The 26,289-nt window shown below is 38.2% G+C and overlaps 1 protein-coding gene across 1 annotated transcript in view; it reads right to left on the reverse strand.

Moving 5' to 3' along the window:
• LOC129782999 (protein mono-ADP-ribosyltransferase PARP8-like) overlaps positions 1-26,289 on the reverse strand; it is a 160,692-nt gene that overhangs the window by 41,032 nt on the left and 93,371 nt on the right. Inside the window, exons 7-14 of the mRNA XM_055792595.1 lie at positions 22,965-23,059; positions 15,066-15,126; positions 13,903-13,993; positions 10,879-10,945; positions 9,026-9,151; positions 6,361-6,925; positions 3,838-3,891; positions 3,639-3,734 (exon numbers count right to left, since the gene is read on the reverse strand). Coding sequence (XP_055648570.1) covers positions 3,639-3,734; positions 3,838-3,891; positions 6,361-6,925; positions 9,026-9,151; positions 10,879-10,945; positions 13,903-13,993; positions 15,066-15,126; positions 22,965-23,059 — 1,155 coding nt within the window. The remainder of the gene's footprint in view (positions 1-3,638; positions 3,735-3,837; positions 3,892-6,360; positions 6,926-9,025; positions 9,152-10,878; positions 10,946-13,902; positions 13,994-15,065; positions 15,127-22,964; positions 23,060-26,289) is intronic.

A 26,289-nucleotide genomic window follows, 5' to 3' on the forward strand; every position in this document is an offset into this window, starting at 1 on the left:
CACTGAGGGGTCCCCCTGATGCTGTTGGCTTGTCTCCCTGAACAAGGCAGTCAAATTGCCCTCTGATCCAGTGGGACTGTTCAGTGAAGGATCCCTGTAACGGGACGCTGACAGACTGGTCAGGCACAAGGGTCTCGGCTTTCCTGGGGTGCTAATAGACAGATAAAACACCTGGGGTTGAGAGGATTTCCCCCCTCCCCCTTTTCATGTGACAATAGCCTAACAACATCCAAAGATTCCAGTGTACAATAGGATCTCTGAACCAACAAGGAACATTTCATTGTAGGGCGGTTGGATTAGATGACCTATAAACATCCCTTCCAACCCACACTATTCTATGATTTGCATGATTATATTAGTACCATGGGCTCTGGAGAAAGACAGGCATCCAAGAGCATAAAGCCAAACATATGTAATTGTGTTATGAAGCTGTTCTGCAACAGACATCTTCCATACAATGGTATGTCTGTCATATGGATCTAGTGTCTAAATTAAGTTATACAAAAAGACACATCTTCTTGTCAAGTTGCTCTTATCTTATTAGAAAGAAGATGTCAAGTTTTTAAGAAAGCAAAGCAAATTGAAATAGATATTAAAACCAGACCACACAATACTGAGAAGAAAGCTTGTGCTGAAAGAGACTGATTTAAAGATATTGCATAACTAAGATAAAAACATAGCCTGTAGAGCAAATCTGCAGAAAGGAAAAACTATCTCACAGTTTCACTTGCTATCTTCAGCTGTCCTGAGGATGAGACATAAGGATTATGGAAGTCATTAATAACCAGCACAAAAAGTTATACCCAGTTATGGGAGTTTACAGTATTAAAATAATGTAATTATTGTGTGATGGCAATTGTTAAATTTTTTAAACTGCATTTCAAGACAATTAAACTACGCTATAGTTCATGAAAGGTGTCAGGCTGACATACTGGAGAATTACAGAATCAAATTCCTTACTGGCATCAATGAATATGGCTTCTTTTTAATTGCGTAAAACTCCATTAAATACCAGAAAATCAAGACTAAATACATTTAAAAAGAACTTCTCAAGCAATAAATTTTCTATGGTTTTATAAATTCATATGCTTTCTTTGTTGTTGAAAAAAGGTCCAGAAGGTAGAAGGGAAACTCATCATTAAGGATACACATATCCAGACAGTACCCTGTGTGCATCTGTGTGGAGGAGCTATTCTTTAACAGAAGAGACTGTTGAACCATCCAGAACTATTTAGTCTGTGGCATCTCTTGTGATACAACCAACTACAGTTAGAGCCTAAGTAATGCCTTTGAGATATGGATATCTGTATAAAACAGGATCAAAACACGGAATCTAAAAATATAAGCAGATCATAGCAAGTTTCTGATCATTATGAAATCTGATGAAGTTACTGTGGTATCGAAATCATGAACACTCTAAAGCTCTTTATGAAGGCTAGGGGTACATCATATGGGATCCATTAAGTGACACAAGGCTAGATTGCATGTAGCATTACCTTAAATGAAAGCACCTTGCATTCTGCTTAATAAAGTACTGTATTTCTGAGATCTGCTGTTGCAGCAGTATTAAACATAAAGTGCTTTTTCAGTTGGGTCATTCTTTATTCCCTTTACATACATTATATATGTATGTATGTATGTATGTGTATGTGTGTGTGCAGCCGAAGCATGTAAACAAACCCTACAATTAACTACTTTAGGCTGCCTCTGCCAGAGCTCTCAGTAGAATAAAGCATAAACTTCCTTAAGACCCTTTGGCAAACTCATGCTATATTCAAACTGAGATCGTTCCTCATCTTCTACAGAACTGCAAACTCATTAATGGATATATGTTGCTTATTAAGTCATTCAAGCATACACAGAGCATGCTAGATTTCTTCCTGCTATCTCCTTCTCCCTGGGTTATATAAGGACACCCTTTCATTTTTGCAAAGCTTGCTAGGTTATGCTGCTTGCAAAGGCACTGATGAATATGTGTTTAGTGGCAAACATGTTTACACTTTCCTCTGTTTGAAGCACTGGAAGACTCTCAAGCAGATGGCTAAAATGACCCCTCTTTAAGCTGAAGACAGAGAAAAGTCATTCTGAGGGATTTTGCTCTAAGGTGGGAAAAAAAAGAAGAATTAGATTATTTTTTGAATTTAGAGCAGATTACTTTCCATTCTGTTTTCCTTTAATAGTTCATCACATGAACAGGAATAAATCCTACTGTTTGCTTTGTCCTATGGACAACAGATAAACCCCAATGATTTAAATAATTATATTATCCAAATATCATATATTATTCAATTTGTCTTATCGCATCCTGTCACAGGTAATATGCATAGAAGTGCATTCAAAGATGAATGACAAGGAACTGGTGCTTTTTCTATAGGTTTCTAATCAGGGTTTGGTTGCTGATAAATCTGGCAGAAAAACATGTTTTTAAAATGTAGATATAAGCTTGAAGAGGCAAATAAACACCTGATAGGATTTTCAAAAGTACAGAGGTTTAACCATGACTTAAAATGGTGTTAATTGAATATGTAGATGCTTTTGCAAATCCTATTAGCAGCCTATTTACATACCCCAACTGCAGTCAGAATGCCTGACTGTAGTGCCACTGAGTGTTATGGGGGATGATGCTGAGGTGACTTTTGCTATCACGTAAGCAATAACCTTCCTGAATTTAATTCCATGGAACTATCATAGATGATGTCTGCTTCATTTTATGTGTAGTTGCTCACCACACTGTGAAGAAATTGGCAGATGAGGTGTCAGACCATTCACACACTGGTATTAACTTTCCATGGCTTTAGTCTTTTAAGGTTACTCAGGTTTCAATAGGATTCAGGACAGGTGAAACAAGAAGGATTCTAAACTGCAAGGTCAGTCCTAAAGGTAAGAATTTTATTCTCCTACATATTCTTTTATAAAGCTGCACTGATCCAGTAGCTCCAGGCAAGGTGTGTCTTTCGTGACCAATCTTAATCTTTTTTTACTATGCAGTCACCAGCAGCATGAGAGGGTGCAATGTTCAGTATGCAAAATTCCAGGTTCCCAGTTATACAGGAATGAAAGGAAGGAAGAGCTGTGTAACTGTCCAGTCCTTGGGCATACTGAACCACAACAGTGCCCATGGACTAGGTAGGTCACTCCTAGATCAGATACATCCCCTTCTACTGCCTTTTTTATCACATTATGGAGGATGATTCATTCCAGTAGCCCATGAACAAAAGAGTTTCAGAAGAACTTCATGATCTTGTAGCATTAACACCCATGTATCTGAATACCCTGGTCATGGCTTGATAGGAGTGAAAGGACTGAGATGACCCTGAGCTTTTAAGAGAGTACCAGAGGACCAGGAAAGCACTCTAATGCACTTCCTCTAGCTTTTCTGGTTATGACTACTCTAGCACAATAGTGTTCAGTGAAATGCAACCCTCTTTTATGTTTCTGCTTTCCATCTCCCCTGCAATACATTTTTTTAAATTTAAAGTAAAATCTAGTTAATATGCATTACATTTTTGCATCTTAAAAGCATATTAGGATTAAACAAGTCTAAAATAATGTAATAATTTTATAACAGGTTTGTATAATCCATTGCTATTTAAGGCATTAGAAAATGCGTTGTTTATCCCAGCAAGCACACCACTTACCCTCAGCATAGGACCATTCTGGAACACATGGGGTTCATCACAAACTACACAGTATTCATTCAATACTGGTATACGCTGCTCAGCAAATTCAATAGTCTGAGAACAATGAAAATGAGAAAAACAACATCTGCTTAAAAATAATTAACAGTCAGCTCATACTCCACAGTGTTTCATAAATGGGTAAGATATGACATCCTACCTGCACAAGAAAGCCACGATCTTGTACCAGAATGCATCTTGCACCATAATTTTGCTGCAAGGAAAAAAGTTCAGGCAACTTCAGTGTTGGTAGACTAATTATTACGAAATGGTAAAACATTTGTATTTTTGCATGGAAATATGTTAAACAATATTTGCATCTAAAAAGATCTCTTATTTGCATAAACAAACCATTATAAATAATCAATCCTTTTACTGTTTTCTGAGTGTGGGATAGACTTTTAGCATTTCTTTTTAGTTATTAAATCTGATGAGGTTTTGTATCTCAGCATCCCAAAACCTTTAATCTCAAATGGAAACACCAGTGCCTTCACTCCATTCTCATAAGCTGGCATTTGGTAATTTCCTTTAAATTTTAGCTTCGTATTGTCTGTCCAAATATGTGCTATATGCTTAGGCTTCAATGACTAATATAACTCTCAGAACAGCTGAAAATCTTTTTCTTTTATATATTTACTAAGATCTCACTTCTGTAAGCATCACACTAACAGATCTCTGTGCTCAGATCCCACTGAGATTCTTTCTGCCTTTTTATTTCAATGTACAGCAAATAAATTAGAAGGAACTTTTTTTATAGGAATCACTAAGGTACAAAATTCCCTCTGGGCTGATATCTATCTCAATCAACCCTTGTTTTGCATAAGTCAGATCATCTGCATTTACTTTTTTTGGGGTTTTTTTTTGTTTTTGTTTATAGTCTTATTTCCTTTCATTTCTCTAACCATTTATTTGGGAAACTTTTTCCTTTTTTCTCCTGGGAAATAATCCTCCTAATTGTATTCATATATGAGATTCAAATATTTAAGCTGAGAACTGAAGAGAAGTTAGGGTCTTGATCCATCGCTTCCACATTCCACTGACTTCAAATTGCAGTTAGGCACCCAGGTTACCCATATATTTGGTGCCTGCATGTAAAATGTGAAACAGACTCTTGATGCCCTTCTACTAACATCAGTCAAACTGCACCTGATGATGTATGTGATGATTTTCCCTCAAAATAAATACATTATGGCAATAAATTACTGGTAGTTTTTATAGACTGTCAAGCAGGGCTTGCATGTTTTCCATATCAGCTGATAACTTCAGTAAGAAAACCACTTAGTCAACTCTTTATTATCTTATCAAAATCAATGAAACTTTTTATATTAACTTCAGGAGAGAAAAGTCTGCGAAGTTAAGACATCCTATGCTGATTCAGAAAAAAATTAATCTCTAAACTGTGACAAGTAAAAAGTCTATTGGCTCACCTTAAATTAATTTTGCTGTGTACATTACAGGAACCAACCACACAGCATGTATATAAATGATTTTATGATAGTATATCACTGCTTTTAGATTTGATGAGTATAGCTTGCAGCTTATTAAACTAATTTACTATGAGACAGAACACACTCAACTTCATTATTCAGAAGACACTATTTTGAATATATGTATGGTATTTCAAGCAAAAATCAGCTTTTGCACACTGAGAACATCAAGGTACCACCAAGCTAAGGGAGTGGAGAGGACTGTCTCTTACGTGTCTCTCCCCAGGTCTAACACAGAAAACAGGTGGGTGCCTTGAAAGAACACAGACAGACCCACTCTTTCCTTTAAAGCAGGGGTCCTCAAACTATGGCCTGCAGGCTGGCTACGGCCCCCCAGGGTCCTCAATCTGGCCCCCGGTATTTACAGAACCACACACACCCCCCCGGGGGTTGGGGGGGGAAACCAAGCAGCCGCAGATGACTGCCTGCCACTTCATCCGCACCGGCCCCCTGGTTAAAAACTTTGAGGACCCCTGCTTTAAAGTATAAAAGCCATCTTTTAAGAGGCAGAAGAATTAAGTTTGAGCGCTCTCTCTTAAATTTAAGAATGTGCACTACCTTTTGTTTTCCCAATTGAACATGTCTGGGGAAAGAAAGGGGGAATGTCGGGCCTAATTCCTTCCCCAACCTCCGGCTGCCACCAGTGCATTTGAAGGTTAAACCTTTCACAAAGCACAAATGTGCAAGAGGTGAGCTTAATCATGACTGTATTCCTTCCAGTATGATGATGATCACAGCTGAAAAGACCAGGAGAGGTGACTTGGCACCCAAACAAGCCAATGGACAGTTGCTTCCCCCACAAAGCAAACAGGGAAATGAGAAAAGACCTGTGTGACCAAGCCAATTTTGCAGCACAGAAGCTCACACTCTCCCTTCTTCCTGCAGCAAGAAAGGAGACAGGGAAGGAAGTGTATGATTGAACATTTCCCATGGCCAGCAGCTGTACGCTGAGCTGTATCCAACATGAGATGTAAAATCTCTGTCTTGATCTAAGCAAATTCTGGTTTTATAACTTCAATATATGTGCATGCACAGTTGTGTAAATCCTCCTTAAAAAGCTGAATCCATTGCTCTTGTCTTCCAATATATTCAATATATTCACTAACATATGTCCTAAGCATTAATGCCTTTGCATGATAGTACATTTGGAAAATAATAGGAGGAAAATGAGCAGAATAAAAAAAATTATTACGCACAGCAGCTTGTGAAGGTGACGATGAAGATGGTGTTAAGATACCAATAAGCCCTGAGGTAAGAGAGAGACTCCTGCCCTCTGCTACGGTGGACTCCTTGAAAGGCTCCATTTTGGATGATTTAGGGGCATTGGAGTAAGTCTTGCTGAGTAACTTGTGATTCTTCAATCCATCCAATTCTTCCATTCTAAGATTACTGGAGTAGGACCTGCTTAAAAGTTTGTGGGGTTTCAAGGTGCTCTTGTGCTCACATCGAGGGCCCCCAGAACACGACCTACTTAATAGCTTATGAGGCTTTAAAGTGATGCACTCCTCCCGCTTGATGGCTGCAGAGCAAGAATGGTTTAACAGTTTGTGTGATTTAATAGCTATTGTCTGTTCAGCCCTAGGGTCACTCAGTAACAAGCGGCCAAAGGTTCTGTGAGATTTTGTGGCACACATATCCTCTGCCTTAACTGTGCTAGAGTAAGTCCTTCTGAGTAGCTTGTGAGTTTTGGAGATCCCATCCTGTTCTGACTTCAGTTTTGATTTATTTTTACCACAGCCAGGTGGAGGATAACTTGGTGACCTTAAAAATAAAGAAGGGGAAGATGTAGTTGGAGAATAATCAGTCTTGTGCAAATTAAATGAGTAAGTTCAGGCATATTTACAAATTTTTAAATGCCACCTGTCTTTATGTATTTGACTAGTGATAAACACAGCCCAACATTAAAAAAATGAGCAACTGTATGTAGGAATAATTTCCCAATACCAAATAGACATCTCATTCCTATTTATACACAAATTCATCCATTGAAAAGATGACTAACTACTTTTAAAAAGTTAGAGGCTATATCCTTACAGTTCTTCGTAAAGGTCCCCATGTCTCTAAACAAACCATTTATTCAGGAGATTATCTTTGAAATGAAACCCACATATTTCATGCTAGATTATATCATATTTTTCTTATCAAAATCTATATTTCCTATGTAATCATCATGGCATGATCCCATTAAAGTTATTGTCTTCTGGACATGACAACAAATTCTATGTCTAGATCCAAATGAAGATATAATGAGCAGTGAAACGTGCAGGCAGTAAATCAAATTTAATTCAGCTGAAATGAACATTTTTTTAAAAAAACATCACAATAATCTGGGTGCTTTGTGGAAGAAAATTTGATGCCCTTCTCTCCTGTTTTAGACAAACTCTAGCTCTGTAACACTAGAAATGAGAATGTGAGGGATCTAAATTATGAATGCAGAAAGTAAAGAACAAAAGGTTTTTATGAAATAACATTCACACGAACTGTCACATTTCTATAAGGTTCATGTTCACCTGTCCTTGCAAAGCAAGAACCAGTATCAGGTATGCTGAATCATTTTTCTACACTTTACAAGCAACCCTAACTTTGCAGCATTTTTTGGGTTTCAATCAAACAGAAGAGTAGTGAAGCCCTAAGGGGAGGTTTCCCCACCCTGTTAGCAAGTAGTGACAGTGGAAAATGCACATGGAGGTCACTGACTCACTGTTGCAGTTAGCTCATTACCAACCTTGGGCAGACAGGAGGTAGGAATGGTGCTCTAGGGAGAGAGAGAGAGGGTTCCTGTGTTTGGGCTGAGTGGTCTTTGGACGGGCACTGCAGCAGCCCAAATCAAGAGGAGAAAGATTGGACTGGCTTTTGTATGCCCTTTCTGAATATAACCAAACCCCAAGTTACAGCCTGCGCTAGGAAATGGTGGGTGGCATGGTAGGGAATGGGTAAGCTTTCTACTTAAAACACCATCTTCCTCTTCTACCTTTGAGAAGACAATATTTTGTTACTTTTGGCATCCCTCCTTTCTTCAAAATGAGTGATTGCTGTACTCCCTCTATTTTTTATACATGGAATTTAGAATAACAAAATTCATCCAAAAGAAGGAATTTTCAAAGAAGCATTCAATTCAAATGTACAGAAGGGGTGATCGATCAACCTTTCATAAGCAGGAAACACACTAGAGTAAATAGTCACATTCTTGAAAGATGTAAAATCAGAGCCTGATTTTACAGACACTTAAGAGTATGAGCAACTGGAAGAAGTCATAATTAATTCAAATGAACTATTCACAAACTATTTCTTATGGTTTTAATGCCTCTGTTCTTTGAATTTCTGTGCCTGCATTTCAGAAATGGTGAACATTATTGTACTCGGACAGTGGAGAGGGGTGGGTGCTCATCAGCTCTAAAGATCAGTCTTTCATTAATGACCATTCTAGTTTTAAAAAATTAAAAATATACACAGCTGTGGAAAGAACAGCTGGACAACCACAAAATTTTTTATATATATTATATATATATATATATAAAATATATATTATTGCTATTGAAGTAACAGCCAAATGCTACCAAGCTAGCAAAGATACAAATACAACCAAATTAAGTAATATAAAATTAATTATTTCCAATTCTAGATGAGTCATGGTTGTTTCAGAGAGCAGGGCACTGAAATGCTCTTTCTTCAAATAGCCTTAAAAGTTGCAAGAGCACCTAGTTCACTTTTGATGTCATGCAAGGCAAGGACTGGAAACCCATAACGTAAGATATAAATAGAGCACTTCTCTGTGAAGAAAAGTCAACATTTCACCTTGTGATATCTGCTGTGGATTTTTAACAGGATATGGTGGTAACAGCTCATTTTCCTTGCTATTACCTGCGCAATGTAGAAAAGATGTGCAGAGGGGATTTCACCTTTTTGTCAGACACCTTCTTATTGTGAGTACAATTAGATTTCTCTTTGCTTTTCTTCCACTGTTGTGTAACAAATGTCTGTATGATTCTGCAAATTAAGAAAAAAAGATTTTCTTATCCTAGCCAAGACATACTCACTTTAATACTAGGGTCTCAGTTCACCAATGCAATTGGTTATGCAATGGTTATGCAAAAGTTATGCAATGTCCTCAGAATTTCTCTGTCACATATGTGGACTGACAATTGGGTGCTTCAGCTCCTCAAAAATGCTTTTTTTTTTTCCCCCCACATAAAACTAATTCACACAGAACTCTTATTGAGAATACAGTCTGTGTAAACAACCCCTGTAAGATTTATATAGTTAATGCCATTCATGCAGATCTAGAGACAAACTGATTCAAAGGCATTCTATTCAACTATAGGCGTCTGTCTTTCCAGTGACTACAGAGGTAGGCTACAGCATCCACACTGCTCAAGTAGGAGCATATTCTCCTAAAGCACAAACATGAATGTTGGGATGTTGAATATTATACTACTCAAAGGGATTTACAAAGAAGACAGAGCTAGACGCTTCCTAGAGATGCACAGCAAAAGGCAGTAGTCACAAGTTGTAGCAAGTGAAGATAAAAAACATAAAGGCTATAAAGAAAAGACATCCACAGAAGAGTGGTTAAGTACAACAGTTTGCCCACAAAGCTGGAGATTTTCACAGCTCAGCTGCCTGAGGCCCTGAAGTGAACTAATCTTTGAAGTCAGCATTACTTGGAGCAGGAGGTTGCACTAGGTGACCTCCAGCAGTCACTTCTAAGCCAAATTACTGACTCTAATCTAGCAGTGGGGGTCTATGAGTGATAAAGTCAAAGTGGAAATTGGTATGGACTATATAAAAAATGTACTGACTCTTCAAAGATTAATATCTTGTTGTTCACAGCCATGAGGAGCCACAGAGTTCATAGGTATTCTGACTTCCACTCAACTATGAATTATGCAGATAAGTACCAGAAAATGTCTTACGGGAAACTGGTAATTATCCAGTGCACAAATCAAAGACAGTGTAAGTACTGAAATGTTTTAAGAGACTTTTCATGCCTGGGGAGCTTTTTATTTTTTTTCTCTTCAAAGTCATGTACCATAGAAATTTTAATAACATTGCTTCATTTGTATGATTACAAAAAAGCTGCACTGAATTTCTTTAAACACCAAACAGCAAAAGATTTTTTTTTTTCTTAAGGGATTCTTACTGTTGTAAGGGTCAAATATTAAAACCTATATTCTTGTCACTTTATTACACATACACAAGCATATGTGAAAAGATGACTCAGAAAAATGTTATTAAATTGAATTATAACATGAACACATGAAACTGCTCATTTTTTCAACTATTCTTCCCTCTTTGTCCTCAAAACATGGATGGCCTAATTACTGTGGTACATCCTAGAGACCACCATGAAAGCATAGTCCCCTTAGGGTATGCATGATGCTAAAAAAGATTCCTGCTCCAGAGGCTTCATAATCTAAGCAAAAATATGAAATGGAACACTTGTAGCTATAGTCTTTTTTAACTTTTCTAGCTTACTTCCTAAAAGGCAGTAAAGTGACAGAAAACCCTGGCAGGCAGCACAAATCAAGTTCTCTCCAACAACTGTCAAAACTGAACTTAAAAAGGCAAAACCTGTTATTTTTTATTTAAAGAATAAATAATATTTGATCTGACTAACCTGACAACCTGTGAATTTTATCCTTCTTAACATGGTCTGGGAATTAAAGAGTGTAATATTTATTTAAAAACAGGGGTTTACACTTTTCCAGACTTACTTTTTCAGCTGATGTCCCAGCCCAAATCTCTCTTTAGTAGAGATCTGAAATACATCCACAGTTGGAACTATGGAAAAAGGAGATATTGTAGATATATGAACTTAAAGCAATAATCAAGAACTCATGACCATACAAGTCATATTTAAAGACCCTTTTCTATCTGGACTTTTACTATAGGCAATGCCATTGAAGCAATGGTGAAAGCAGACATGTCATCTAAGTCCATGAAGAAATGAATGGCCCTTTTTGGAATATTAGACAATACAATTTGCAGTTTTACAAATGATTATTTTAGAAATTGAACTCCCCAAAATTTATCTCTTCCCACTAATTTGAATTACATAAATGTATCTCTTTTTTAAAAATATTATGGAAGTAATAGCAGTATCAGATTAAATGTATCTGGAATAGTAATTCATCTCATCTAATCTCTTGATCTTTCTTCCAATTAAGTAGTCTTTACACACTACGGTTCCTGTGACTATGAAGAAAACCCAGGGAGGAATAAACTGAATTGACTAATATCTGGGGTTTCTTTCTGAGGGCATTTTAATACAAGTTTCATAATCATAATCTAAGTGCCTGATGTACGAATTCCAATGGCCAAGGATTACCCTGAATTTTCCTCAAGACTTGTCCTAATGTTAGTATATCCATATTCATCTGTCAGAAAATTGAAAGTGTAAGGGGTGAAGGCTGGAAATTAACTCCTGATATTACTAAAATCCTTTAATAACACTTACTAGATATAAGCGGCAGATGAAATCCCACACTTGTTGAGACTCTCATGTCCTTGAGGCAGGACAACAGCCAACACATATTACAAGCATGGATAGACTTTATACTTTGTATTACATAAGGAAGTAATAACTATAGTAAAATAAAAAGGAAGGAAAACAAAAAATCTGGGGTAGGTTCAAATTTCATTAGGAAAATAAAATAAGTATTTTAAAATCTATATTATTCTGATCACTCAGAAAGCCAGATTTTATTCAGAATGTCAAAGTCTATTCTTTAATTTCACTTTAATAAATTATTTTTTAAAATAAAATACAATATATACATATATAACCTGGCCATCCAATTTCACTTAGTTCAAAGCACTGTAGATACCCTTTCTCTAATGTCATTATTCAAATATAATCTCATCTTTTAAAGACAAACTGATGAATTTTTCAAAAGGGATAAATTATTTGATTAGGGGTAGCAATGTCTTTAGATTATCAAATTTAGGACAAATAGTAGAGGAAGAATATTTTCAATGAGAATCATCATTTCTAGATCAGCAATCTTAAAATCTGACATCTAGACTACAATTGTTATCTAAGCTCTACAGCCAGAGGAGACAGCCCAGTACCTCCAAAGGCCGATTCATCCTAATGTAAGACAGGTTTCTAAGGCCTGTGGGAGAAACTGCCCACAGGTACAATAATGAGATAAGGTATTAACTAGAAAAAATTACTATCTAAAATCAGGATATTAAACAGCTACAATGTGGTATATATACCTCCATTGTGCTTTGGAGTTTACTGCATTTCTGTTTCTTTTATCAATGAACAGAAAGTACTATGAGAGAAAAATATGTAGCATAAGGTTATGGCCCAGTAGTATCAAACCAACATAATTAAGGGGGAAGAGGAATACACAGAGAAAGGGTTTTGTTAACACAAAAGATGGTGGATCTCATTGTCCTTTTCTGGTAAATAAATAAACATGGCTGCAATGGCAGCTGAGCTCATAAAAGCCAGTAGCAGCAAAACACTTTCCTCTGGCCCTGATCTTGCCTTTCTCAGTACTCGGGCACTCCCACAATCAATCAGCTGCAGGACTGAGAACTAAGCTTCCCATTTTTACCTTGTCAATGGTGCAAAAGATATCTTGTTGCTACTTCTCATTTCACTGGATCATTTCCTACTGCATGCTGCTCTTCACACTTCACCCTCTCTTATTTGCTGCACTTGTTTAATTTTTAAATTACGTTTTAATAGAAATATTCTGAATACTAACACTGCTACCTGCTATGGCAAATACATATTTTAAGATCTGCATATTTACAAAAAAGATAGAAGCAATAAAATACTGACAAAAAGACCCAAGTCAAGCAAAAAAAAAAAAAAAAGTAATGAAATGATTATTTGAATGAACAGAATATAGCTTATAGTTAGAATCAGCAGACAACATAACCTATAAAAATAGTTCATTGGGACAGATTTTTCTAAACATATTATGAATGGAAATAATCTATTCATTTTCCAGAGGCAGAATTGTCCCACAGATACAAGCCTGAACTGACAGCTTGCACTGGAAGCCTCCAAAGTTAGGCAAGTCATGATCCAAATTACACACTTAGTTCTGACTTCCTATTGTAAAAATATATCTGAAGTTGACTCTTGCATATGAATGTTTCCAAATCTTGAGTCTCAGTTAATTCTTCATGAGTTTGACCATTTTTACTCTCATGATAAAGCTTTACTGATATAACAACCAGAGAGTAGGATGTCAACATAACATTTAAAATTCTCATTCAAATTTAAAGATCCCCAGAGGTCACACAGTAATCAGAAGCTGGCAGGATAATTATCACTGCCTGATTCTTCAAAGGTGCATGAAAAAGGGCATATTAATGTGCTGCACAGATCTGAGTATGTATATTTTATCAATGATATCTGCATCTGTGAAGATGATCCCTGATTTTCAAAATCAGGAAATCACTTATTAGAAACTGTTGATCTTTATTCCTTAACCCCTGGTTCCTAGGGGAAGCAGATGAATTTAAAGGATTTCAAGAAAACAAGTTCCAAAACTCAACCCATGAAAGTTTAAACTAGATGCCCATGTCATTATTGAAGGCCTAGCCATGCAAATGTATGGAAGCATAATTTCAAACCAGTAGTACTGCTCTAAGCAGTAGATTTAAGCACGTGCAGGGTCAAAGATTTGGCAGTGAATGAGTATCTATCACCTAGTACATGGCTCAGACCAAGACACCATACAAGGCACATGAAGAATACACAGGTGACCAACCTGGACCATTTAAGTATTGTGTAAGTGAACAGTGCAATCGCACTATTATAGGCTCTGTGTGAATTACATCCCAAGCCACAGCAATTTCTTCCTAGTTCAAAATAAAAAGAAAACAACAGACACCATTAACCATCATGAGGAACCGTTGCATTTTGTCAGTCTACCTTAGGGTTGTTATAAACACAATCCATCCATTTACTCAGTCCTGGAATATCTACTCCAACTTTAAACTTGAAACTTATGACAAACTCGTGCCTGCTGATGCCCCTAAGAGCAGTGTTAGACTGCTTCCAGTTCTTGAGTATGTTCATTTAAATTGAGCACAGGATTCTACACAATATATCTGCAGCGCAGGCAGACGTGTTTCCATCTATTAAGAGATATTGCTTCAAAACTGAGAAGCAAAGGAACAAATGAAGATGGAAAGGAAACTCATCCCATAATATAGGGCAAAGGAAACGTTTGCTCCTTCCTAAGACTGGTTAAAATAATTCAAGCTATAATGAGATTTTCTTAAATTTTAGAAGAGCCTGAGAATTTATGTGCTGTGCTGACCTGAGAATATGACATATCTGTGCAAAAGCTAATGATGTCCCCAAAAGCACTAATTTTCATTCTGCATCTGGAGGACAGGAAGTTACTGCACAGATGGGTGAGGAAGTATGGAATTAATGGCAGCATAACTGTTACAGAAGCCATGCTGCCAGTTGACAGCACCACTGTCATGTCTCCTTTGCCACTCAAGCCTCTCCCTAATCAGCTGCAGATGTTGAGAAGCACACAGGAAAGCTCCAGCCAAGGTCTTCTTCCCTCCAGGACTCTATGAAGTGCTTTCACCTAACTAATATCCAGGATAGCAAAAAAAAAAAAAAAAAAAAAAAAAAAAAGTATTTCATTTATATCAGTTAAAACATTTACCATTCACAAAGCATGTTTGAAAAGAAATACATATGCAGTAAATAAAAGCCTACAAAACATTCTAACAATGTGATCATAAAAGGAAAAGGAAACCTTTCCACTGAGTAGCAATCAATAATGTGACAGCCACTTGTGAAGATCAAGCCTCTGAAAAAGGGATGTCTAAGTGGTTGTCTAGTCTGATGTGCAGCAGAATTAAATAGGTATTAATGTTCATTATGCAATCCTGTGATTAGATTACTTACATCAAGAAAGCTAACATCAATATGCAGATCAATATCTACATCATCAATGGCTCCATATTCCCTGAAAGGAAAGAATTACATTACATTACAGCTCTTTAAGATACTCCTCAGCCCAGAAGTACTTATAACAGAAGATTTTACAAAGGATAATCTTGTTTGTAAAATCAGAATGGTGATAAAATACACATTTACATTTGGATCAATATTCCCAGTGGGTGACTGTCCGCTGCACTGAAACCTTCTTTCAGTAGATCTTGCTTAGATAGGCTAAATCTTTTTTCTACTAATTCCCCCAAATTCTCTCTCAATTGCTGCTATGTATTTTTGTCTCACTTCTTGCACAAATAAATCAAGAAAACAATAATGGCTACATGCTGCTCCTATTTATGACAAAAGAAAACCCTAGTTAATTTTCAAAAGTGTTTTAGGTTAACAACCAGCAACTTAAGGAGAGGCTTGAGATAAATCATTGACAACAAATACAACATAGCCCAGAGGGTGGCATATTATACCTGTGGTATTGCTTTATACATTCAAGAATTTATCAAAACATAAAGACCACCTTGTAATGTGCTCAAGGCAATAGTTACCTTATTTTATGTGTTACGTGTAGTATTGCTGGAATCTCCAAGGTGCAGATTTAACTTATGTTCATAGGTGTTTCATTGCTGTCTGAAATATTACATTTAAAGTGTGACTTTTCTGACTCGTTCTGATTGCCCTCCCCCAACATACTTGAAGACTTTGGAAAAATAGGGCTAGAAACTTTTCATATACCTAAATAAAAAAATACTTTCCTTTTCATTTAAATTACTTAAGTGGACAATTCTGTAAAAGTGTGCAATCACTCAAATTTTCACAAATTAGCTTCTAGTCAATAGGTTTTTTGCTTTACACTGCATTTATATGCTTGTTCTCACAATGACTTTGACATTTTTCTATTAAACTAGACAGTGCACAGTAGCAGTTGTGCATAAATAAGTTGATAAGGTAATTTTGAAATACAAAAATATTTTTGTGAATATAACTACCTTCTAACAAAGTGGCCTCTCAGCCCATGGTAGGACCTAGCTCGCACTGGAAATGCCTTGACTTCTTGTGAAATTTTGTGGAGAGAATCCCTTCCACCAAATCTTGGCATCCCAGTGGTTCTTAGTAAGGTCAAACCCAAAGTCTCTCTCTAGATCAGATACGTCCACACATGGCATACATGGGGCAGGTGAATGGCTGGCCAGGGCTGCATTACCTGGAGGCTTCCCAGCCACCCTTATGGCTGTTTCAGTCTGCTCACCCAGAGCCATAAAGGCACTTGCTGACCTCCTACAGCTCACTGAAGACCTTACTTTGAAACAGTGAAATTCTCCAAGTACTGAATGGATAGCCACTATGCTACACAATAGTAGCCTCAGATTTTTTTGGGTAAAATTTCCAGAAGATCCACAGAACAGATTGCTATGAACTCCTAAGTAATATTTATGAATGCAGGCTGGTGTTACATGGCTGAGATCCAAAAGGCTATGAGCAGGCATAATTATAAATTAAACAGAAACATAATTGAACTAACTAAAAAAAGAAATGTTAGTGGAAGAAAGGATAAGATAAAAATAAGTTTCAACTGTGGAATTTCCATACTCATTGAAATTCCTTTGCCCCCACTCCATTACCATCATAGAAAATGGATTTTAGGCAAATTATGCTGACTTTAGTTTTACTTCTCCAGGCTGAAAGGGAGGAAAAAAAATCACGTTTTTTTCCAGTACCTGAAGCTTATGATCTGCTGCCTACAATGGTTCCAAGAACACATCTTGATTTTGAAGCTCCCAGAGGTCTTTTGTCCATCAATGCATAAGCAATGTAAATGGATACTGAAGAGTTTGGATCAGTCAGTCTAGAGGTCTTTCTCATGGCTATGGTGGCCAGGTATCAAAGGGCAGTGGTGAAAAGCATGCAGATATAGGAATTTCCCTTTTATATGTACAGTTGACTCCCTAAAAGCAGGACATTACTAAAAGAGGGTCAGCTGTCTAGGAAATACACATCTTAGTAGGTGACACTTTCAGACAGACGCTGCAGTCACAAAAGTGGAGCTGCAGGAGAGGGATGAAACTGAATGCTTAATGCTGTGTTTGTCATTTCCAAGAATTTATTAATATTTTCAACAGCAACAGAGTGGAAGACGCATGAAAGTTTTCCACATGCCAAAAGCAGTCATAGATGCCAATTTCTACTGCAGTGAGCCCAGGGAGATCACAATGCTTCCAATGAAACAGATGATTCAATAAATTAGATGCATTAAAGTTTTTGAAAGGTTACATATAATGTTTCAATTTTAGGAGACTGAGAGAGCCTATTATCAAGGTATTCTTAATTTCATAGTTATCAGTTTGACAACAAAACATTTATTCATTTGCTTGAATATCTAATTCTTTGCTCATGAGCAAGTGGGGTTCATTGTCAGAGCTTTAAACTAGACTAGAAGGGGGAGGAGAGAAATATCAGGCTTGCCCATGACAAGCTGTGGGGTGACACACCAGGGTTAGAGGGACAGGGTACTAGTGAGGGCCCTCAGCCTGTTGCTCTGAGACTTGCTGTGTATACTGGAGCACACTTGAAGTCTTATGGAGAGGAGCCAGGCACTCCTGAAGTAATAGGAGCCAAACAGGGAGCACTGGTGAAATACATCAATGGAATTAAGGGGTGCTCCTCTAAGAAGGTGACATAACCAACAGCCCAGCTGAAGTGCCTCTATACCAATGCACACAGCATGGGCAACAAACAGCAGTAGCTGGAAGCCACTGTGCTGCTAGAAAGCTATGACCTAGTTGCCATTACTGAAACTTGACAGGACGAATCCCATGACTGGAGTGCAGCTATTGATGGCTACAGGCTGTTCAGAAGGGACAGGCAAGGAAGGAGGGGCGGAGGGGTTGCCTTCTATGTCAAGAAATGGATAGATTGTGAAAAGCTGTCTCTGAAGAATAGCCATGAACAGGTTGAAAGCTTATGGGCAAGAATTAGAGACCGAGGAAACAAAGGGAACCTTGTGGTTGGTGTCTACTACAGGCCACCCGATCGAGGGGAGCCTATTGACAAAGCTTTCTTACTCCAGCTGCAGGAGGCATTGCGCTTGCAGGCTCTTGTCCTGCTAGGGGACTTCAGCCACCTCGACATCTGCTGGAAAAGTAGCACGGTGAGCTGTAGTCAATCCAGGAGACTCCTGGAATGCATTGAGGATAACTTCTTAAGTCAGGTAATAGACAGCCCTACCAGAGGGGATGAGATAGTGGACCTGATGGTCACCAACACAAGCGAGCTCATCAGAGGCATCAAGACTGGAGGCAGCCTGCAGTGATCATGCACTGGTGGAGGTCGCAGTCCTGAGGGATATGGGACAGGCAAAGAGTAAAGTCAGGACCCTGAATTTTAGGAAAGCAAACTTCCAGCTGTTCAAGGAGTTAGTCAATAGGACCCCCTGGGAAACTGTCCTCAGGGACAAGGGAGCAGAACAGAGCTGGCACATCTTTAAGGATGTTTTCCATAGAGTGGAAGAGCTCTCGATCCCCAGGCGTAAGAAATCAGGAAAGGAAGGCAAGAGACCAACATGGATGAGTTGAGACTTGCTGGCCAAACTAAAGGGAAAAAAGGAAATGCACAGGCAGCGGAAGCAGGGTCAGGTATCCTGGGAAGAGTATAGGGACGCTGCCTGGTTGTGTAGGGATGGGGTCAGGAAGGCCAAGGCACGGCTGGAGCTGAACTTGACAAGGCATGCAAAGAACAATAAGAAGGGCTTCTACAGGTATGTCAGTGTGGTGTTGCATCTCATCCCCTCCCCTGGGCCGCACTATAGTCTCAGGAATCCTTGTTAGGCCTTATCCTCTGTGTAATGAATTAGGTTGTTCAGTGTCCCTTGACTGTACTAGCAACTTTTGCACAGCTGAGGTGGGAAATTGCACTGGCTGTACCAGATACATCCCTTATCTGAACAACAACACCTGCTAGACTTGAAGCATTCCTTATCTGGACCATAACATCCCTTAACAAGCTTGAGTACACTATTATGACTATGAGTGGTATAGTGCCACCGTCACTGGAATTTTGAGAAAAATTCCATTAATTACTGACTCAGATTGTGGCCAGGATGGAAAGTTACTGATGACTAAGGCCAATCTTCTCTGAACCTATAAACAGCAGTCCTAACTGAGGCCCTTTGAGCTCTCCTGCACTACAGTAGGTTGTGAACAGCATCTCCCTCTGGCTGGGACACCTCTCAGAGCTCACAGTCTCCCAAGCCTGTGATACTAGGGGGATTGTTGCCGAAAGCTGACAATGGGGCTTGGGCTGATTTTCCTGATTCTTGAGGCTCAACCCTTTGCCCACTAAGAAATGCAAAGTCACTTGGTGTATTTAACTGAATATGAGGGCAACTTTTAACAGGTATACCTTTGTACGTTTATATATATATATATATACATCTATCTATTTCTGTCTGTGTGCATGTGTGTGTGAACTGATTTAGGTACCTCATAATAAGTATAGTATAAGTATTACCATTCTGAATCCATAGTTAATCCACTTTATAATTTCAGTAAATCCCATTTGATTCACTTTGTAAATGATATATTAGTTAATCATTAAGTGCTGCTAACATCCTATGATCAACCTCAAACTGTAAATGTTCCTTATATCCTTTTGACATAAACCATTGACCAAGTCTGAGACTAGGATTGGATCTAGCCACACCTAAGCTCTATAAAGAGTTTAGAAAGCAAGGGGGTCCATTCTGAACCTCATGACTCAATGGGGAGGGTCTCCCTTACCCTTTTACGTTTTTAGTCTCTGTATAAATCATTCCAGCTTAATTTTAATTTTATTCTTCTTTGTGTGATTTATCTATGTAGTAATAGAGTGTACCTTGCCATCGAACTTTGTGAAGTCTCCTTTCACCAATTCTTATTAAAACTTTTTTGCTCATACCTTTGATGGTGATTCTTTAAGCAACTTAACCTAAACTACTCATTTGTGACAGTCAGCCAGAAAAGGTCAAAGATAGTCAACCCCCACTGATGAACATGACTGGCAAACCGGTAACAACAGACAAAGAGAAGGCCAGGCTACTCAACAACTTTTTTGCCTCAGTCTTCTCTGGAAACCTCTCTTCCCACAAGTCTCAAGCGGATGGACTGCAGGGTCTGGGGAAGCAAAGTCTCTCCCACTGTAAGAGATTAGTTTTGAAACCACCTGAGGAACCAGAACATACATAAGTCTATGGGACCTGACAAGATGCATCCCAGAGTCCTGAGGGAATTGGCTGATGTAGTTGCCAAGCCACTCTTCATAATATTTGAAAAGTCATGGTAATCAGGTGAAGTCCCCAGTGACTGGAAAAAGGGAAACATTGCACCCATTTTTAAAAAGGGTAGAAAGGAGGAACCTGGGAACTATCGACCTGTAAGCCTCACCTCTGTGCCTGGGAAGATCATGGAACAGACCCTCCTAAAAGTTGTGCTAAGGCACATGGAGGACAGGGAGGTGATTCGAGACAGCCAGCATGGCTTCACCAAAGGCAAGTCTTGCCTGACAAACTTAGTGGCCTTCTATGATGGAGTGACTACATCAGTGGACAAGGGAAGAGCTAAGGATGTCATCTATCTGGACTTTTATAAGGCCTTTCACACGGTCCCCCACAGCATCTTTCTCTCCAAATTGGAGTGATATGGATTAGATGGGTGGACTGTTCGTTAGATGAGGAATTGGTTGGATGGTCACATCCTGAGGGTAGTGGCCAACACCTCAGTGTCTGGATGGAGATCAGTAATGAGTAGAGTCCCTAAGAGATCCATATTGGGATCAGTACTGTTTAATATCTTCATTGATTACATGGACAGTGGGATTGAGTGGACCCTCAGCAAATTTGCAGATGACACCAAGATGAGTGGTGCAGTTGACACACCTGAGGGATGGGATGCCATCCAGAGGGATTTGGACAAGCTTGAGAAGTGGGTCTGTTTGAACCTTATGAGGTTCAACAAGACCAAGTGCAAGGTCCTGCACCTGGTTTGGGGCAACCCCTGGTATCAATATAGGCTGGGGGATGAAGGGATTGAGAGTAGCCCTGCAGAGAAAGACTTGGGGGTACTGGTGGATGAAAAGCTGGACATGAGGTGACAATGTGTGCTCGCAGCCCAGAAAGCCAATTGTATCTTGGGCTGCATCAAAAGAAGCATGGCCAACAGGTCAAAGGAGGTGATTCTGCCCCTCTACTCTGCTCTGGTGAGACCCCACCTGGAGTACTGCATCCAGCTCTGGAGTCCTCAGCTTGGGAAAGACATGGACTTGTTGGAGCAGGTCCAGAGGAGGGCCACAAAAATGATCAGAGGGATGGAACACCTCTCCTATGAAGACAGGCTGAGAGAGTTGGGGTTGTTTAGCCTGGAGAAGCTCCAGGGAGACCTTATTGCGGCCTTTCAGTACTTAAAGGAGGCTTCTAAGAAAGATGGGAACAAACTTTTTTAGCAGGTCTTGTTGCGATAGGACAAGGGGTAATATTTTTAAACTAAAAGCAGGTAGATTCAGGCTAGATATAAGGAAGAATTTTTTTTTACGATGAGGGTAGTGAAACACTGGTACAGATTGCCCAGAGAGGAAGTAGATGCCCCATCGCTGGAAACATTCAAGGTCAGGTTGGATGGGGCTCTGAGCAACCTGATCTAGTTGAAGATATCTCTGCTCATTGCAGGGGGTTGGCTCATGTGACCTTTACAAGTCCTTTCCAACCCAAAATATTCTGTGATTCTATGATTTCCTAAACCCACATACAACTATTTGGATTTTAATTCCCCAGGTCCTTGAAATGTAATGAATTTCCACTTAATTTGAAAAGGTCTAGTACACCACAGTTGTAGACATGCTCTCTCCTTAGACTAAAATAACAGAGCTTATTGTTTAGAGGTTAATGGGAATTGTTACTTGGATTATATGTATGCCTAAGGTTATTATCTTCTCTGTATTTTATTACTTGGTTTGCATGACAACTTTGATATTTTCTTTGTAATACATCTGACAGGTCTGTTCCATCTTGCCTACCTGTTATTTTTATGAAATTATTAAGATTACGTAGATGGAAAATGAAGTTATAAAAGTCCTGAAGTATATTAAAAATATTATACAGCTATGCCCTATGGCAGAATCATGCACACTCATACATGCCCAACAATTTTTGTGTAAGTACTCTTTGCAATCCACCCTTGACTGAGGTTCCACCACTTCTCTTTGTAAGATTATTTAGTTTCCCACAATTAGAAAGCTTTTCTAAAATCTAATCAAATTCTTGTTTGTTGTTAACAAAGATAGTTTCTTATTGTCTCTCATGATGACAATAGAGAATGTTTGATCACTCCCTCTATCTAAAAACAGCTTTATCTTTTGAAGAACTGTTATTATGTCCTCTCCTGTCTTTTTTCCAGACTAGACAAATCCAATTCCTTCAGTCTTTGCCTAGGGAAAACATTTACAAAATCTCTTATCATTCCTTTTGTTCACCTCCAGGGTAAAAGATGGGATATGACAGAAAAGTTCAACAAGGGTTTAAAGTAATGCTGAATGGTAATTTTCAACAAAATACAACAGTCTGATCAAATACCTACTGAACTGCAAAAGACAATGATGTTTTAGAACAGGCTTCCAGGGCTTGTTCTCAGCATAGCCAGTTGTATCTGTGCTCAACCACAAAAAGAAAAAATAAACCCAGCATTATTGCTAGCCAGCAGTGCTCCTTCCTTTTGCCACAATATACAGAAATCATCAGAAGAGACTTGTGTTTTGGCAGTGAGAGAAGGTCCACATGGAAGTCAGTCTCCAAAACATTAAAGGTTCCACAATACAGAAGACTCAATGACATACCTGAGAGATACTGCATTAGGTCCATAGATCTCTCTTACTGCTGTCAAATCAGCTTCCAGCTGTGGATGCTTGTGAAGTTCTCCATCATAGCTAACCTACCAGGAAAAAAATATTCTAGGAGTTCTTATTTATTTCATTACTGGCACCTAATCCAAGGTCTTGAAAGTTCCCCCTGCAAAATATGCCGCATAAAGATTCCTTAATGCCATGCTCAGAAAGTACACTGTGTTGATAAGCTGAACCAATGAGGTGGTCTAGCTCTCCTAAGCAATGCAATTTGCAAAGCAGGCACTTCTCCATCAAAATTCCAGAGTCCTGCTCCTGCTTGTGGGAAGAGAAGCTGCAAAGGACTCATCCCTCTGTCCTGTCTTGTCCTGGGGTCTGTTCTGGGCCACATGTGCATTTTAAAACTGGTAAGTAGGAGAAGAACCAGATCTCAGTCCAACTACTACAGGACAAAGGTTTGCTTCTTCTTGCTTGTTGTCACACTCTCACATATTTTAGACAGAGAATGACTTGAGCTCAACAAGGGATGCATGAGAATATACTATATACCAAGTGTCTTGTCTCAACATCTAAGGTAATTTTTCAATCTACTCATTGGCTGTATTTGACTATTCTATCTACCAATGCAATTATATCAGATCAAAAAGAAAAATAATTAAAGAACACTTTCCCATTTAAAATATTTTAGCAGAGAATGTGTAAAGAAACATGTGTTTAGACATCATCCCCATTTTTTAAAACTCTGCATGGAAAGTGGAAACAGTTATGTTAGTGCTTACACTATAAAGAAAAATTGTGAGCTGGTTTGGTTGGACTGTATGAAGTCAAGAAAATTAATATCCTCCTATATTCTACAAGGACGAAAATACCTTTTTAGGCTTATAGCAACCTATTAAAAGTCTATTACTACTTTCTCTTTAAGCAATATGCTCCTGATTGTATGAGCCTAATTCTACTTCTTTACACCAATTAGAATGGCCATGATTCCACAAAAAATCAATGAACTCCCTAGATTTGGACAGATTCAGAAATGAGAGTACGATTTGGCTTGTACCTTTGACAAATTCTGAGTGCAAAGCACAAGACTGCAATTTATCCCTTTAGACATATATACATCCTTATACAGGAATTCCCGCTGAGAATTCTTGCTGTTGCAGAATTGTATCTAACTGCAGTACTATTTCTTCCATTTGTGCATCCAAATCTGTAGGAGACCAATGCTGTGACACTTTCAGCTCTGATACCTAGAGATGTACTTTTCAATCTAATTCAATAAAATTCAATATAATTAAAATAATAATCAGCTGATCACTTTTTACATGTGAAAATTATCAAAGAATAATTTGATTAGATTTAGAATTCTTCAAATATAAGGCACAGAATTCATCAGCATAGCATGGGCATGTATTTATGAGAGATGTCAATTTTATTCATGACAAGAAGGGTATAAGCCAAGTATCCCTGCCTTGTTTAGGCAAGCATGTCAGAATAATTTCCCAAGTAGAAGAGCACAGGAAGAAAACGTTTATTATAATTTTTTTTCCACTTAAGGTAGGAGCAAACCAATCATTTTTACATGCTCATTACACAAAGATGAATTCTTTAAAGATGCATCAATAACTGCTGCCCTGCTTTCAAAGAGAGTGCAACGATCATTTGACAAATCGTAGCTGCGGCTCATCTGTCACCTTTGCTGGTTCTAAACCACATTTTTTAAGCAGTCTTCTGTATCAATAATAGTAAAATCCAAAAGGAACACTATGCAGAACACAGAACTGCTCAACATAATGCTTTCTCCAATCTATTTTCTGATGGTAAGAGGTTATGAACTCGTAAAAGGAAACAAAGCAGTGTTCTGGCAAATTTTAAGATTACAGCGTGGTATTTTCCATCCCTGAATTAGTGCCACAGACATGCTGATGTACGCAGAGGAGACTGCCAGAGTTTTGTATATCTGCATTTGCAAGTATGTCTTATAACCGAAGCACGAGAGAGAGAGAGAGAGAGAGAGTGCTAAAGGCAGTAGTATTACTGTTTCATTCTCCTGTTCTCTTTTGCAAATATAGGAGATAGAGATTAAAAGTAAGAATTAAAAAAGACTCTCAGAGAAAGTGAATATAAAAGCTAAAAAATCTGATAACTGCTGCGTCTGATAAGTCTGTGTTTAGAAAGTCTCAGTATTTAATCTGAGACCTAATTCAGATTGTCACACATAATGATCCCCTGAAAATCAATAGGACTTGGGCTATTGAATCACTTAGCTACTTTAAAGTATTTATCCATTAAATCCTTAGGGAGGATTACAAGCAGGTGCCTAAGAAGCAAACATAAACATTTAATTTATGACCAAAAGGTCATATCTTGTTTTCACTGCCCATCAAATGCCATTTTTCATGGTCCTTGTATCATCATCAGTTGCTCTCTTGTCTTTCCAGCTGCAACCACTTAGAAATGTTAGAATTATCCCTGACCTCCACCTTTTCAAAGTGTATTGCACACAATTACACTAGCATCTATTCCTTCTAGTTGCTAAAGTCAACATTTTTGTCCCCTTTCTCTGTGGGCACAGCACACACTTGTCTTGAAGCAGCTTACCTTACTGGTTCCCCCCATATACAGTCAACTACTTTGTTTTTCCAATACACCTGATGATCACTTAACTCTTACAATCGATTTCTTTGAAAAAGGACCATACTTTTTATCTCTCAAGGGACTTTGCTCATTATCTGATTTTCTATTTATTTCCTAAGTCCTCAATATTTTTTTAATTCTTCTTTAGAATTTTGTATTTTTGACCATGAAGTTTTAAATTATAAAAATTCCTATTTTCTCTCTTATTAAATATACTTTCTGCTATGTCTTTGGGTTATTTTGTTTGTTTGTTCTCCTTATTTTGCTTTTTGAGTATTCTATACTCGAGACATTCACAGTCATCTGGTATTTTATTTTTGTTGCTGATTTTATTGTAATTTTACTGCTCCCCCCCCCCCCAGTTATCATTCCTTCAATTAAATATACTAACTTAAAAAAATGACAATGCAATATAGTGTAGTTTCTACTTCAAATATAAGGCAACTAAATTCTAATTAGTATTTCCTATTACACAGATCTTTTACACCTTGCAAAATGATTTGCTGCTTTCTGTGTTCATATCGCATAGGCAGCGTTAATATTTATCCATTTGGGCACTGGCAGGCATGCCTTACTAAGTGTATTTGCGCTGGTTTAAGAAGTAAGCACTCCCAGTCCTTTGCTGCCTTTTCCTTCACCTTAAGGTTACTGCCCTTTCTGCAGAGTTGAAAAATTAATCCAGGACACA

This window comes from Falco peregrinus, chromosome W (assembly GCF_023634155.1).
Source record: "Falco peregrinus isolate bFalPer1 chromosome W, bFalPer1.pri, whole genome shotgun sequence".
NCBI classification, from domain to species: Eukaryota; Metazoa; Chordata; class Aves; order Falconiformes; family Falconidae; genus Falco; species Falco peregrinus.